Genomic DNA, 13,258 nt, shown 5'->3' on the forward strand with positions numbered 1-13,258 from the left:
AGGGCTCAGTTGGTTAAGCCATCGTCTCTTGATTTAGTAGAGGTCATAATCCCACAGTTCCGTTCCCAAGATCGAGCCCCAAATCAGGCTCCGCGCTGACGGCATGGAGCCCGCTTGGGATTCTCTCGCACGCTCTCTCAAAAAAATAAATTAATTTTTAAAAAAACCCAAAGTTTTAAAGGCAACACCTCTGCAACAATTTTGCCGTCAACCCTGATGTGGTCTTGGGGACCACGGACTCAAGGAGAAGGGCTGGGAACACCAGAAAATGGTTTCCGCCCAGTTTTCTCAGTAACTTTTAACTTGTTGCCCAAGAGTGAGTAGTGTCCTCAAGGGACGTGTCAATCCGCTTCTGGGAAGATGGGTCTCGCCTTTACACGTGGAAAAGGGATTTCGGAGGAAACAGAAGTCCTCCAGAATGGAGAACTTTCTCCTCCGCCCTCCACCCACCTCCGCCAAACACAAGAAGCCTCTAGAAAAGGACTGATTGATTGACTGACTTTACTTACTTTTACTCGCTTATTTTTACCTGTTCAGAGGGGGCCAGAGGAAAACTTAGCGAGTCTTTTGGTTCCACGTTAAGATGGAAAGAATGAAGGGGCAAGACTCCTTGCCCCAAGCTTGAATGTGACCTTGCCTCGAGGACCGCTATATCTGCCCCTCAAAGACCCCGCCGTCTTGAACTCCCCTCGGCGTGCGACAAAAAGAGTCCCGGGCTGCCTCCCCTAAAGCCTGGTTTCTCAAGGGCTCCGGCCAGGGGGCTTACCACGCACGTCCTCAGGGTCGACCGGCCCGAATCCTCCCGGAGAGAACCCGCAGCCCGGACGCCAGAAAGGGAAACACCCGCGCCCGCATCCTCATTGGCTCCTGGGGGCCGGAAGTGTATGCGTCTGGCGGAAGTGCTCCTACTGCGAGCGTCCGCCCGGTCCGGACCCTCAGGTAGGCGGGGCCCCTGCCTCCCAGCTTTGGGACCGACGCGGTGGCGGAGGCGCCGAGGGGGCGCCGAGGGGACCCCGAGGGCCCCGGGAGGTTGTTCGGTTTCTGGTCTGGGGGCAGCCGGAAGAGTTTCGGGGGCGGGGGTTCCCGGCGACCCCTGCTGGCAGGTGGGGCCTAGTCGAGCCTGGCCGCCGCAGGACCCAAGTGCGGGAGCTTCAAGCTCCCCCGTGGGGACGGGATTTGGGGCTGCGGCCGGAGCTGCTCCCCGACGCGTCCGGATGGTTGAGGTCCCGACGCTGCTCACGTCCAGCGGGGAAAACGTGTGCTCTCCGCCCTTATCTTCTCCCTGCTTCTGGGTTTGACGGCTTCCCCCCAGGCGTGCGGGGGTGCCGGGCTTTCCTCAGTGACGCCCGCGACCTCTCTAGGGAACGTCTCAGAAAGGCCGCCCGAGGCGCAGTGGAGGGAGAAAACGGGTTCCCTCCCTCCCTTGCCCCGCTCTCCTCCTCCCCCTGGTGTCTTCCTGAAACGGGAAGGGTGTGTTTCGAGCCCAGGCTGCTCAAGTGGAAGTTACCCGGACTGCTTTAGGCCAAGTTTATATGTCAAGTAAATGAAACTACTTGATGGTTTCCTATTCCTCAGCCGACTCCACCTCCAAGCGGTTTGAACTTTGAGTTTCTTGTAGCCCTGATGAACAATTTGGCTTTCGTCAAGTTTGTGACACTTGAAACTTCAACAGCTGGAGGTTTATGCACTTTGGGACCGGGCCACACTGTGCGGAGTTCAAAGTGCTAGGAGGCCAGGTGAGCGCGAAACGAGCACCTTCCGCTCCAGATTACGGTTTTTGAGCGCCCTTTTCGGCAGTTTTGTGAAAGGTGCACCGCCTTTATTGACTACTAGGTGGTGCCAGCGAGTTAATCTTTCTGGATAAATTTCAAATAATGAGCAGTGCCAGGATGCGGCTTTTGAAGTGCCCCATCTTCCCTGAAATTTACTTAAAATAGTTTTACCTCTTGAAAATAGCTGGTGCCCTTATACACTTTATCCAGTTATTGAATATCTATTCTCTACTCAGGGCTGAGGATGCTAAAAGAGGAATCAAATTCATTTTCTCCTGAGAGTTTATAGTCTGAAGAGAAAGGCCAATAATCAATGCGCTATAATGAAAGCACAGATAACTTAAGGCAGAAATAAGTGCAAAGAAGAGAATAAGATGTGAGATGCAATGGAAGAAGCGATCATTATTCATTTACCAATTATGTATCCAGACCTTCTGTCTGCCCAACGTTATTGTAGCTGCTGATGTATAAAGAAGTAAAGGGGCATCTGGGTGGTTCAGTTCGTTGACCTTACGCTCAGGTCATGATCTCACGTTTGGTGAGTTTAAGCCCCTGGTGAGAATTTGAGCTGGCAGTGCAGAGCCTGCTTTGAATTCTGTCTCTCTCTGTCCCTCCCCTGCTCATTCTTTATCTCTCTCTCTCTCTCTCTCTGTCTCTAAGATAAATATTAAAAAAAAAAAATCCCAAGTTACAAATAATTCACAATTTAGTGATTGGGAAGGAACCAAGAAAGACATTATGGAGAAGCTGAAACTTTAGCTAGACCCTGAAGAATGGATTACCTGGGCTTGATAGGTACAAAAAAAAAAAAAAAAAAAAAAAACATGCTCAAAGAAAAGAATGAAAGTGCATGGCATGTTTTGAAATAGCAAGCAGTGCTCGCTTCGGCTGCACATGTCCTAAAATTGAAACAGCAAGTAGTTCAGCATGGTTAGACTGTAGGAAACTGAGCCTGAAAAGACACTGTCGGTTTTAGGTTTGGCCTTACTTTCACTGGAAAATTTAACAGATATAAAATGTAAAATTTTTTTAACTTTTTTTTTTTTTTTTTTTGAGAGAGAAAGCTTGCAAGCAGGGGAGAGGGGCAGAGGGAGAGAGAGAGAGAGAGAGAGAGAGAGAGAGAAGGTCAAGCAGGCTCCAGGCTCAGTGTGGAGCCTAACTCAGGGCTCCAGTCCCACAACCCTGAGATTGTGACCTGAGCCACAATCACAGAGTCAGATGCTCAACCACCTGAGCCATCCAGGTGCCCCTGAAAGAAAATTTATTTATTATTTGTTTATTTACTTACTTATTTTAATGTTTATTTGTTTTTGAGAGAGAGACAGGGCACAAGCAGAGGAGGGGCAGAGAGAGAGGGAGACACAGAATCCGAAGCAGGCTTCGGGCTCCAAGCTCTCAGCACAGAGCCCGATGCGGGACTCGAACCCATGAGCTGTGAGATCATGACCTGAGGCGAAGACCAACACTCAACTGACTGAGCTACCCAGATGCCCCTATTTACTTATTTATTTATTTACTTACTTACTTAAATGTTTATTTTTGAGAGCCAGAGAGAGAGCGCTAGGGCACACATGCAAACAGGGGACAGGCCAAGAGAAAAGGAAAGAGAGAATCAATCCCAAGCAGACTACACTGTCAGCACAGATTCCAGTGTGAGGCTCAATCCCATAAACCGTGAGATCACGATGTGAGCAGAAACCCAAGTCAAACGCTTAGCCAACTGAGCCTAAAATACAATTTAAATGTGTATTTCCCAGAGGAAATTATACGTGAAGCATAGCTGTAATAAATTAGACTTTTGGCTAACCTATTATACATGACATACAGCTATAATAAGTAACACTTCTGGCTATAATGTAGCTCGTTTATGTTTCTGTATCATTAATCACTGTAGATGACTTAAGCCAATTTTAACTGCTATGGCAGTAAGAATAGATTTTCACCGATTACATTCTATTTTGAAATATATCATAAGGAATTCTCTTCATTGAGGTTCACATACCAGATCATCTGGTAGTGGTTATGTGTAGGAAAATTTTAAATGCTTTAATAAATTACCCTAGGATTTAGGTTTTGATGAATCATTATACCTGATATTAAGCAAAACATGTTTCCTGAAAGAAATGTGAGTTTAATTTTTATAAATGGAAAACCTTAAACACTATGTTGTTGTTGTCTTTAAGTTTACTTATTATGTTGAATGAGAGAGTTCTGGGGAGAGACAGAGAAGGAGAAAGAATCCCAAACAGGCCAGTGCAGAGCCCAACTCAGGGCTCAAACCCATGAGCTGTGAGATCATGACCTAAGCCAAAACCAAGAGTCAGACTCTTCACCAACTGAGCCACCCAAGCCCCCCTTAAAGACTATAAATGTTGAGATAAACGCATACAGTATCAACACACCAAAAGCAGCAGCTTTTCTCTACACTAGCAATAATCAGAAAAAAACATTTTTAAGTAATCTCTGTGCCCAACACCAGGCATGATTCTCTTTCTCTACCCCTCACTAACTTGCTCTCTGTCTCAAAAAAAAACAAAAACAAAAAACTGAATGTAAAAAGAAAAATTTATATAAGTCTTAGAATACAAAATAGTGTGTTTTTTAAAATCTTGAGATGGTTAGGGCCTGCCTTCCTGGGACATAAAACTAATAAGACTTAAAGAAGAAGACAGATTTGGCCATTAAAAATAATAATTTATCATTGGGGCACCTGGGTGGCTCAACGTAAGCGTCCGACTTCGGCTCAGGTCATGATCTCACAGTTCATGAGTTCAAGCCCCTCATCAGGCTCTCTGCTGTCGGCGCAGAGCCTGCTTCGAATCCTCTGTCTCCCTCTCTCTCTGCCCCTTCCCTGCTCGCACACGTGTGCACGTACACACCCTCTCTCTCAAAAATAAACACTTAAAATAATAATAATTTATTATGACAAAAAAAACACCAATAAGTAAAATTTAAAGTCAAGAGATGAGATAATATTTGCAACATAACTGCAAAGGCTTCATACTGCTGTAAATCAGTAAGAGAAAAATAATCCAGGGGCATATTTCCAAAGGAGAAATTCACAGCAAAAATTGTCAGTGCCCGCAAGTTATTAGGTAAATGCACATAAAACCAACAAGACAATGCTAGGAGTGTTCTTTTTTTTTTTTTTTTTTTTTAATGTTTTAATGTTTATTTATTTTGGAGACAGAACATGAATGGGGGAGGGGCAGAGATAGAGGAAGACAGAATCTGAAGCAGGCTCCAGGCTCTGAGCTGTCAGCACAGAACCCGATGCCGGGCTCGAACCCACAAACTGCGAGATCATGACCTGAGCCAAAGTCAGACACTCAATTGACTAAGCCACCCAGGCGCCCCAGGAATGTTCTGAGTCCTAGAGAATACTTATTAAGAATGAAAAAGAATGTTACAATGAATCTTTTTGTAAAGCAAAAAGATGTTTCTTTTTTTTTTTTTTAATGTTTTTATTTATTTATTTTAGAGAGAGGGAATGTGCAAGCAGGAGAGGGGCAGAGAAAGATAGAATCCCAACCGGGTGCAGAGCCCCATGCAGAGCTCAACCCCACCAACCATGAGATCATGACCTGAGCAAGGGTTGGATGCCCAACCAACTGAGCCACCCAGGTGTCCCAGCCCTAATCTATTTCTTTATAAAATTGTGTTTTCAGGGGTGTCTGGGTGGCCCAGTTGGTTGAACATCCAACTTCAGCTCAGGTCATGATCTCATGGTTCATGAGTTTGAGCCCTACACCCGGCTCACTGCTGTCATCCGCTTTGGATCCTCTGTCCCCCTCTCTCTGCCCCTCCCTGCTCACGCGTCTGCTCTCTCCCTCAAAAATAAATAAACATTTTTAAAAGATTGTGTTTTTAACTATCAATTCTGTTTAAAGTAAGATGGACCAATAGCGAAGACTTTTAATTAATTTGTCAAGTCAGGTAAGAAGACTGCCAGGCATTCTTGTGGGGTGTTACTAGTATAGGAGTTTAAACTTCTATACCTAAAATGAAATTCTCTTTGCACAACTCTCTTTCCCACACCTGTAGCTCAGAATGAACATAGCCCATTGTGAATTGCACTGGAATGTGGAATACTTTCAAATAACCAAATATATACTGTATGTGGGCTTATTGTTCTTCCTAGAGATCAAAATGGCTTCCAGAGGAAAGACAGAGACAAGCAAATTAAAGCAGAATTTAGAAGAACAGTTGGATAGACTAATGCAGCAATTACAAGATCTGGAGGAATGCAGGTGAGAGTAACTGAATGCTGCTATGCAGTCCAGTGGCTTTTTTCTGCAGCTAGATTACAAGCTCTGGGTGCAGGCCCGTGTGTGATTTTGGTTTCCCCTGTAGTGTTCTTCACAGTGCTTTGTCTGTTGGAGAAATAAACTCAGTGCGAGCCTTGGAGTCATAAAGGTAACCCCCTTAAGTTTTCATTTCCCTGAGTGTGAAGTGAAAATAATAACTAACACCTACCTTCTCTTCGGTGTTTAAAATAGGCCTGCTTGGTATCAAGCTGAGAAGATACTACTTGAACTTCTAGTGTCTTTTCAACTTCAACTGTTCCAAGGACCAAAAGTGTTCATTGCCTTTTTTAACTACTTTGAAAGGTTGTTGTAAATATTTCAAGTCAAGGGGCCAAAACGATACTTGGCCCAGAGCCGATGCTCAATAAGTGGTAGCTGTCGTTGAATTTGTAGTGAATGTTTAATAAATGGCTTGTTCGAGTAGTGAATAAAAGTAGCCTCGTTTGCAGACGATAGGTGGTGCCTTGCTATTGTATTTCAAGGTGCACAAAATTTTATCTACCATCAATGATGGTCATAAATGAAATGGCTGCTTTGTCAAGCCCTGTTGTTTGTCAAGCACTTTCTATATTTCGTTTAATGCTCGTAGCAGCCCTGTAAGGTAGTACTATCATTGTCTGTGGCTTATAGATCAAGAAAATGAGACTCAGCTGTGTTAAGTGTCTTGCCCAAGGTTACGCATTGATTCGTAGAGTGCTTAAAAGGAAGTTATTTTGTGGTTTGTTAAGTGTGCCTCATTTTGGTAAAAGAAAAATGGTTAATTATCAAGGTAACCACATTGCAGGAAAGCGCCCGTCTTACTAACATCTGAACACATCCGTTATTAGCATTTTGTTGTTTCCTTTCAGCCTTGTCCCTCGGTATATTTTCTGTAAATACATGTATCTGAAGTCTTAGAGTCCAAATATAAGATTGTTTTTTTTTCACTTAGAACTCTGTTTTTCTATGTTTGCTGTACTTCAGAGAGGAACTTGATACAGATGAATATGAAGAAACCAAAAAGGAAACTCTGGAGCAACTAAGTGAATTTAATGATTCACTGAAGAAAATCATGTCTGGAAATATGACTTTGGTAGATGAGCTCAGTGGAATGCAACTGGTGAGCATAATTTACTTACACTAGTGACACAGTTTGTCTTTTTCCTCTTTTTTTATAAGTATATTTAAGATAGAAACCCTTTTTTGGGGTTTAACTTCCAGATGAGTGTCTGCTTACCAATACAACAGCATAGCAAACGGAAACTAAAATTATAACGGTGTTTGATGAACAAAGACGACCTGTTAGTAATTGAAAACTCATCAGTCAATTACTGTAATGTGTGATTCAATGGAATATTTGGCTTAGTTTTTACCTTCTTGTATCCTAGGCTATCCAGGCAGCTATCAGCCAGGCCTTTAAAACCCCAGAGGTCATCAGATTATTTGCAAAGAAACAACCAGGTCAACTTCGGACAAGGTTAGCGGAGGTAAAATTTCTTTACATTGATTTAATTGCTGTGTGTACTTTTTTCTCAGCTCCAGAATTTGCTCATTATGTTAGTCTGAAGTTTAAAAATTGGTGAGTTGAGAATGTACACCACCACCAAGAGTGAATCCTAATGTATAGACTGTGGACTTGGGGGGATTGTGTGGTGTCAGTGAGCCACTCTGGTGGATGATGAAAAATCATGGGGAGGCTGTGCATGAGTGGGGGGCAGGGAGGATACGGGAAATTTTTGTATGTTTACACAATTTGCTGTGAACCTGAAACTGCTCTAGAAAATAGTCAGCTACCAAAAAAAAAAATTGATCAGTTGATTTGAGAGCCACGACCCACAGTTTTCTGACAAAATTAGTCTTTTGAGCAATTATTGAATATAGAGGTATAAACAGCATATGGCACTTTAAATTGCTACTAACTGCTTCTACTCGAACCCCAACTTTAAGGTTTTACCATTTATTTCTGAAGCCGAGTTGAAATCCCATCTAGAATTCATTAGCAGCATTGCTTTTTGTGCAATTTCTCATCTAAGAATTTCAAACATCTCTATAAACCTGGATTTGAGAAAGTCTGTTTATAGACTTGAATATAATTAAGGCATTAACAAGTGATTAGCATGGACTTGGGTCAGACTGGCAGGATTTGTATCCCTGCTCTATGGTGGAGGTATGTGACCTTAGGGAAGTTACTTTTAATAGTTTTAACACAATTAATAATCTTTTGTTTGTTTATTTTTGAGAGAGAGACAGAGCGTGAATGGGGGAGGGGCAGAGAGAGGGAGATACAGAATCAAAGCAGGTTCCAGGCTCAGCTCTCAGCACAGAGCCCGACACGGGGCTCGAACTCACGAACTGTGAGGTCATGACCTGTGCCGAAGTTGGAAGTTTAACCAACTGAGCCACCCAGGTGCCCCAATAAACTTTTTAGTAAATATTATTACTATTATTATTGAAGTTGAATAAGTTATGTTACTCAACCTATTTGTGCCTCAGTTTCCCCGTCTATAAAAAGGTGATAATAGTAGTTCCTACCTCTTAAGGTTGTTATGAGGAGTAAATGAAATAATATGCGTAAAGCACATACTATGTGTAACATGCAATGTGTGTAAAGCCCATGGAATAGTACCCAGGCATACTACAGGCTATCAGTGTTTCTGGTGATAGAGGTGATATTTAACCAACATTCCTGGAGACCTGATACCAGTTATCTCATTCAAGCCTATAGACCACACTTCAGTTTAAGGGAATGAGTGCTTGAAGGATAGCTTCTCTCTAAAGGAAGGTGTTGACCTACCAGTTCCTCAGTAAAGTTTCTAATCAAGGCAGTGGTTATGATTAGCATTAAGATTTATTAGAACTGAGGGGCGCCTCAGTCGGTGGAGCATGTGACTCTTGATCTTGGGGTTGTGAGTTCGAGCCCCATGTTGGATATAGAGATTACTTAAAAAATAAAATCTTAAAAGATTTATTAGAACCGTGTAACTGTATTTCTGACACGTTTGCCTTGAATTGATTCTATAGTTCTTTATAATAGTCAGCTAGAGGATCTTTTTTCTTTAAGAAGAAGTAGATCTGGGGGCGCCTGCTTAAGCAGCCTACTCTTGATTTTGGCTTGGGCCGTGATCTCGCGGTTGGTGGGTTCGAGCCCTGCATTGGGCTCTGCGCTCACAGTGCAGAGTCTGCTTGGGATTCTCTCTCCTCCCCTCCCCTGCTCACTTGCTCTCAAAAAAAGTAGATCTGAAAATCTGGATTTTATGGATAAAATGTTTTGTTTTGTTTTTTAATGTTTATTTATTTATTTTTGAGAGAGCGAGAACGAGCACGAGCAGGGGTAGAGGATCTGAAGTGGGCCCTGCACTGACAGTAAAGAGCCCTACATGGGGCTCAAACTCATGAACTGTGAGATCATGACCTGAGCCAGAGTCAGATGCTTAACAGACTGAGCCGCCCAGGCGCCCCGGACACAATGTTTTTAACTTCAGTACCATATTCTTTGCATTCATCCATTTCAGATGGATAGAGATCTCATGGTAGGAAAGCTGGAAAGAGGCCTGTACACTCAACAGAAAGTGGAGATACTAACAGCTCTCAGGAAACTTGGAGAGAAGGTACCTATATTTAATTTAATATATTACGTATAAAGAAAAGGTACAAAGTATTTGGTACAGAACTTTGTGAGCTGTGATCTAGTTTGTGGTCCTGAGACATTCTTAAAGGTGGTTCCTAGAACCTCTTGTTAACATTCGAATCCGCTCTCTCGGGCTTTGTTTTGTTTTGTTTTGTTTTGTTTTGTTTTGTTTAGCTGACCGCAGATGATGAGGCCTTCTTGTCAGCAAATGCAGGTGCCATACTCAGCCAGTTTGAGAAAGTGTCTACAGACCTCGGTGAGTCTCCTCGTATTTCTGAAAGCTGTCCAGGCATTACTGCTCACATTGATGGATACCATGAGTGAGATAACAGGATGGCCTTATCTTGAGTTTAGAGGTAAAACCAGGGGCGCCTGGGTGGCTCACTCTGACTCTTGATCTCAGCTCAGGTTGTGGTCTCAGGGTCCTGATTTCAAGCCCTGCATCGGGCTTCGTGCTGGGCATGAAGCCTACTTAAGGAAAAAAAAAAAAAAATTGAGGTAAAACCAGAAGTGTTTTCTTTATAAATCCCTCGTATTAGGTTTATTTCCTAATATTTTTAAATTGGGGCGCCTGGGTGGCTCAGTCGGTTGAGTGTCCGACTTTGGCTCAGGTCATGATCTCACAGTCTGTGAGTTCGAGCCCCGTATCGGTCTCTGTGCTGATGGCTCAGAGCCTGGAGCCTGCTTCCGATTCTGTGTCTCCCTCTCTCTCTGCCCCTTCCCTGCTCATGCTCTGTCTCTCTGTGTCTCAAAAATAAATAAAAACATTAAGAAAAAAAATTTTTTTAATTAAAAATAAATTAATATAGTCTAATATTTTAAAAATATTTGTCACCTAAATATAAATATAAAGTAAACTAAAATTTTATATATTCTATCTCACATTTTTTATTTATTTTTTTTTTTTTAACGTTTATTTTTGAGAGAGACAGAGACAATTAGTGGGTTAGGGGCAGAGAGAGAGGGAGACAGAATCCGAAGCAGGCTCCAGGCTCCCAGCTGTCGGCACAGAGCCTGACGCGGGGCTCGAACTCATGAGCTATGAGATCATGACCTGAGCCAAAATCGGATGCTCAACTGACTGAGCCAGCCAGGTGCCCCTCTATTTCACATTTAAAGTTAGAGTAAGGGGGCACCTGGCTGGCTCAGTTAGTAAAGCATGTAACTCTTTTCTTTCTTTTTTTTTTTTTTAATTTAAAGTTTATTTATTTATTAATTTTGAGAGAAACAGAGGCAGAGTGAGTAGGGGAGGGGCAGAGAGAGAGAGGAAGAGAGAGAATCCCAAGCAGGCTTTGTGCTGTCAGTGTAGAGCATACAACTTTTGATTTTGGGATCGTGAGTTTGAGCCCCACATTGCAGGTAGAGATGACTTAAAAAAAAGTAAGTGAAGTAAGGAAGTTGAAGTAAGGATTTGTAACCAATAAATCATCCTCTGTGTGTGAGATATTTGTGCAGGGGAAAGGAAGTTGGGAATTGGTACTGGGAAAGTTTAGGGGTAATGCTCTGATTATAGAAGTGAGTTTTATTTTCTGTTTCAATAGCTATGGAACTTTAAATGCATTTGAAATAACCTTTGTTTATTATGTTTATTTCTCCTTAGGCTCTGGAGACAAAGTTCTTGCATTGGCAAGTTTTGAGGTTGAAAAAACAAAAAAATGACATGGTGTGGAAGCTTGGGACATTGATCACATTCTTTCTGTAAATGGCATTTGTCTCATAGGGATTTTGAATCATTGCAAAGAAATCAAGAGATTCTTGAAATACATTGATAACCTGAGAAATGGTGATGGAAAACATACTTGTGGCTTCTGGTTATACCCTTCCTCGTTGTGCTTCAGGGCTGCTTCCCTGAGTGATCCTAGATGGGTGGGATGAGGAACCCATTGGGCCTTATTCATCATGTCTTGTGTGTTTGAGAGAAGGAACAGAAAACAGTCTCTCTGCCTGTTTTTATTAAGCCTCCTTGTTTTAAGTGCTGATAGTAAATGAAAAGATGTGAAGTAATGATTCTTTTCTGCTCATAATCTATCCCCACTTGTTGGAGTGAATAGTGTACCAACATCAATAGACGTCCTGTGTGTTTATAGAATTTTAGAGTTCTAAGTGATCTTGGAAATCATTTTCATTTTATAATCAAGGAAACTGAGGCTCAGAAAGAACAAGTTGACTTGCTGAAAGTCACATCTGAGACAGAGCTGGTTTATAAGACTTGGGCATCCTGACTCTCGGTTTAGTGCCCATTGAGTTTTATTTCTTTATTTTGTGCTGTTTTTAAAAACTAATTAACACATATTTGGGCAAGTCCGTGTTTATGAAAACTCCATGTCCCAACAAAAAGTTGTCACTAAGGGACCATTCCTCCAGCCTGTAGGGCCTCCGTATGAAAGGGGCCCATTGTATCCCTCAGTTGTGAGCTTGGAACAATGGGAGCCCTGTCGAGAGTCTCCCGGAGTAACTTAACCTCCTGCTTTGTTTCACCAGGGAAGTAATTGAAAGTGGCAGCTACTTTGAAATTGAATTGAAAGCCCCCCCCCCCCCCCCCCCCCGCCCCAGCCCTCCCCACCTTGTGTGACCTCTTTGCTGAAACCCAGGAGGTGGTGACTGTAACTATTATTTACTCTTCTGTTTTTGGAGAAACACAAAATAAGGTACGAGGAAAAACATACTCTCAAGTGTTTATATTGCATGCTCAAATATATAGATTTCCCCATGCGTGTGTATATGCTAGCTTATTTTCTAGGCTCGGGCCACTTTATATTTTTTTCATGTATGTCTCCGTTTTCTTTTCCTTTGCACTTTATACAAATTAAAACACTTCTGAAGCTTCTCATATACTGTAAACTCTACTAGGTGCTCTGCCAACTGGGCAAATTAGGGACCTCAGCTTCATTAATGCCTTATTTGGAACTCTTAATGGGTAACTTTTTCTGTATTGGTTTATAGCGGTCAAAAACTCATTGAAATTGTAACAAACCAAGAAAAAGCAAATCGCCTGCTACCCATGTAGGATTTTATGGTCAATCATCATTATTTCATTATTCTGCATTTTTGTTTGTTCAAGTGATCTCTACACCCAACGTGGGGCTTGAACTCAGGACCCCGAGATCAAATGTCACATGCTCTACCGACGGAACCAGCCAGGCACCCCTAGTCTGCATTGTTTTTAATTGAGGTGAAACTCATGTCCTATAAAAATCAGAAATGTACAATTCAGTGGTGTTTAGTACGTTCACAATGTTGTGCAGCCATCACCATCTAGTTCCAAAACATTTTCACCACCCCAAAGGAGACGCCACACCCATTAAGCAGTCACTCCCCGTGCCCTCCTCCACATCCCAGTCCTCCGGCAACAACTAATCTGCTTTCTGTCTCTGGATTTACCTATTCTGGAAAATTCCTGTCGATGGAAGCATACGGTATGCGACCTTTTGTGTCTGGCTTCTTTCACTTAGCGTATTTTGAAGGTTAATCTAAGTTGTAGCCTGTATCAGTACTTCGCTCCTTTTAATGGCTGAAAATATTTCCTTGCGTGGATACTACGTTGCACTTATGCATTTACCTCTTGGACGTTT

The 13,258-nt window shown here is 42.6% G+C and overlaps 1 protein-coding gene across 3 annotated transcripts; it reads left to right on the top strand.

Moving 5' to 3' along the window:
* The first annotated feature begins 856 nt into the window (after nt 1–856).
* Nucleotides 857–11,482, top strand: LZIC (leucine zipper and CTNNBIP1 domain containing). 3 transcript variants are annotated; one of them, XM_049618159.1, is made up of 7 exons: nt 857–939; nt 5,914–6,022; nt 7,043–7,178; nt 7,447–7,545; nt 9,571–9,666; nt 9,861–9,942; nt 11,287–11,482. In XM_049618159.1, exons 1-7 carry the CDS (start codon nt 885–887, stop codon nt 11,343–11,345), a joined length of 636 nt encoding a protein of 211 aa, XP_049474116.1. In that variant the 5' UTR covers nt 857–884; the 3' UTR covers nt 11,346–11,482. The 3 variants fall into 3 exon arrangements, with proteins under 3 accessions (XP_049474116.1, XP_049474114.1, XP_049474117.1); XM_049618160.1 differs by lacking the exon at nt 857–939 and adding an exon at nt 1,072–1,678; XM_049618157.1 differs by lacking the exon at nt 11,287–11,482 and having other exon boundaries at nt 9,861–10,186.
* The last annotated feature ends 1,776 nt before the right edge of the window (nt 11,483–13,258 follow it).

The sequence above is a fragment of the Panthera uncia genome (genome assembly GCF_023721935.1).
Source record: "Panthera uncia isolate 11264 chromosome C1 unlocalized genomic scaffold, Puncia_PCG_1.0 HiC_scaffold_4, whole genome shotgun sequence".
In the NCBI taxonomy this organism is placed as follows: Eukaryota; Metazoa; Chordata; class Mammalia; order Carnivora; family Felidae; genus Panthera; species Panthera uncia.

Excerpts from the sequence above, each read along its gene's own strand:
- LZIC (XM_049618157.1), top strand. The coding sequence starts at position 885 with ATGCGTCTGGCGGAAGTGCTCCTACTGCGAGCGTCCGCCCGGTCCGGA. Across the intron at positions 940-5,913 it reads CGCCCGGTCCGGACCCTCAG|AGATCAAAATGGCTTCCAGA; the intron begins GTAGGCGGGGCC and ends TGTTCTTCCTAG. Across the intron at positions 7,179-7,446 it reads AGCTCAGTGGAATGCAACTG|GCTATCCAGGCAGCTATCAG; the intron begins GTGAGCATAATT and ends CTTGTATCCTAG.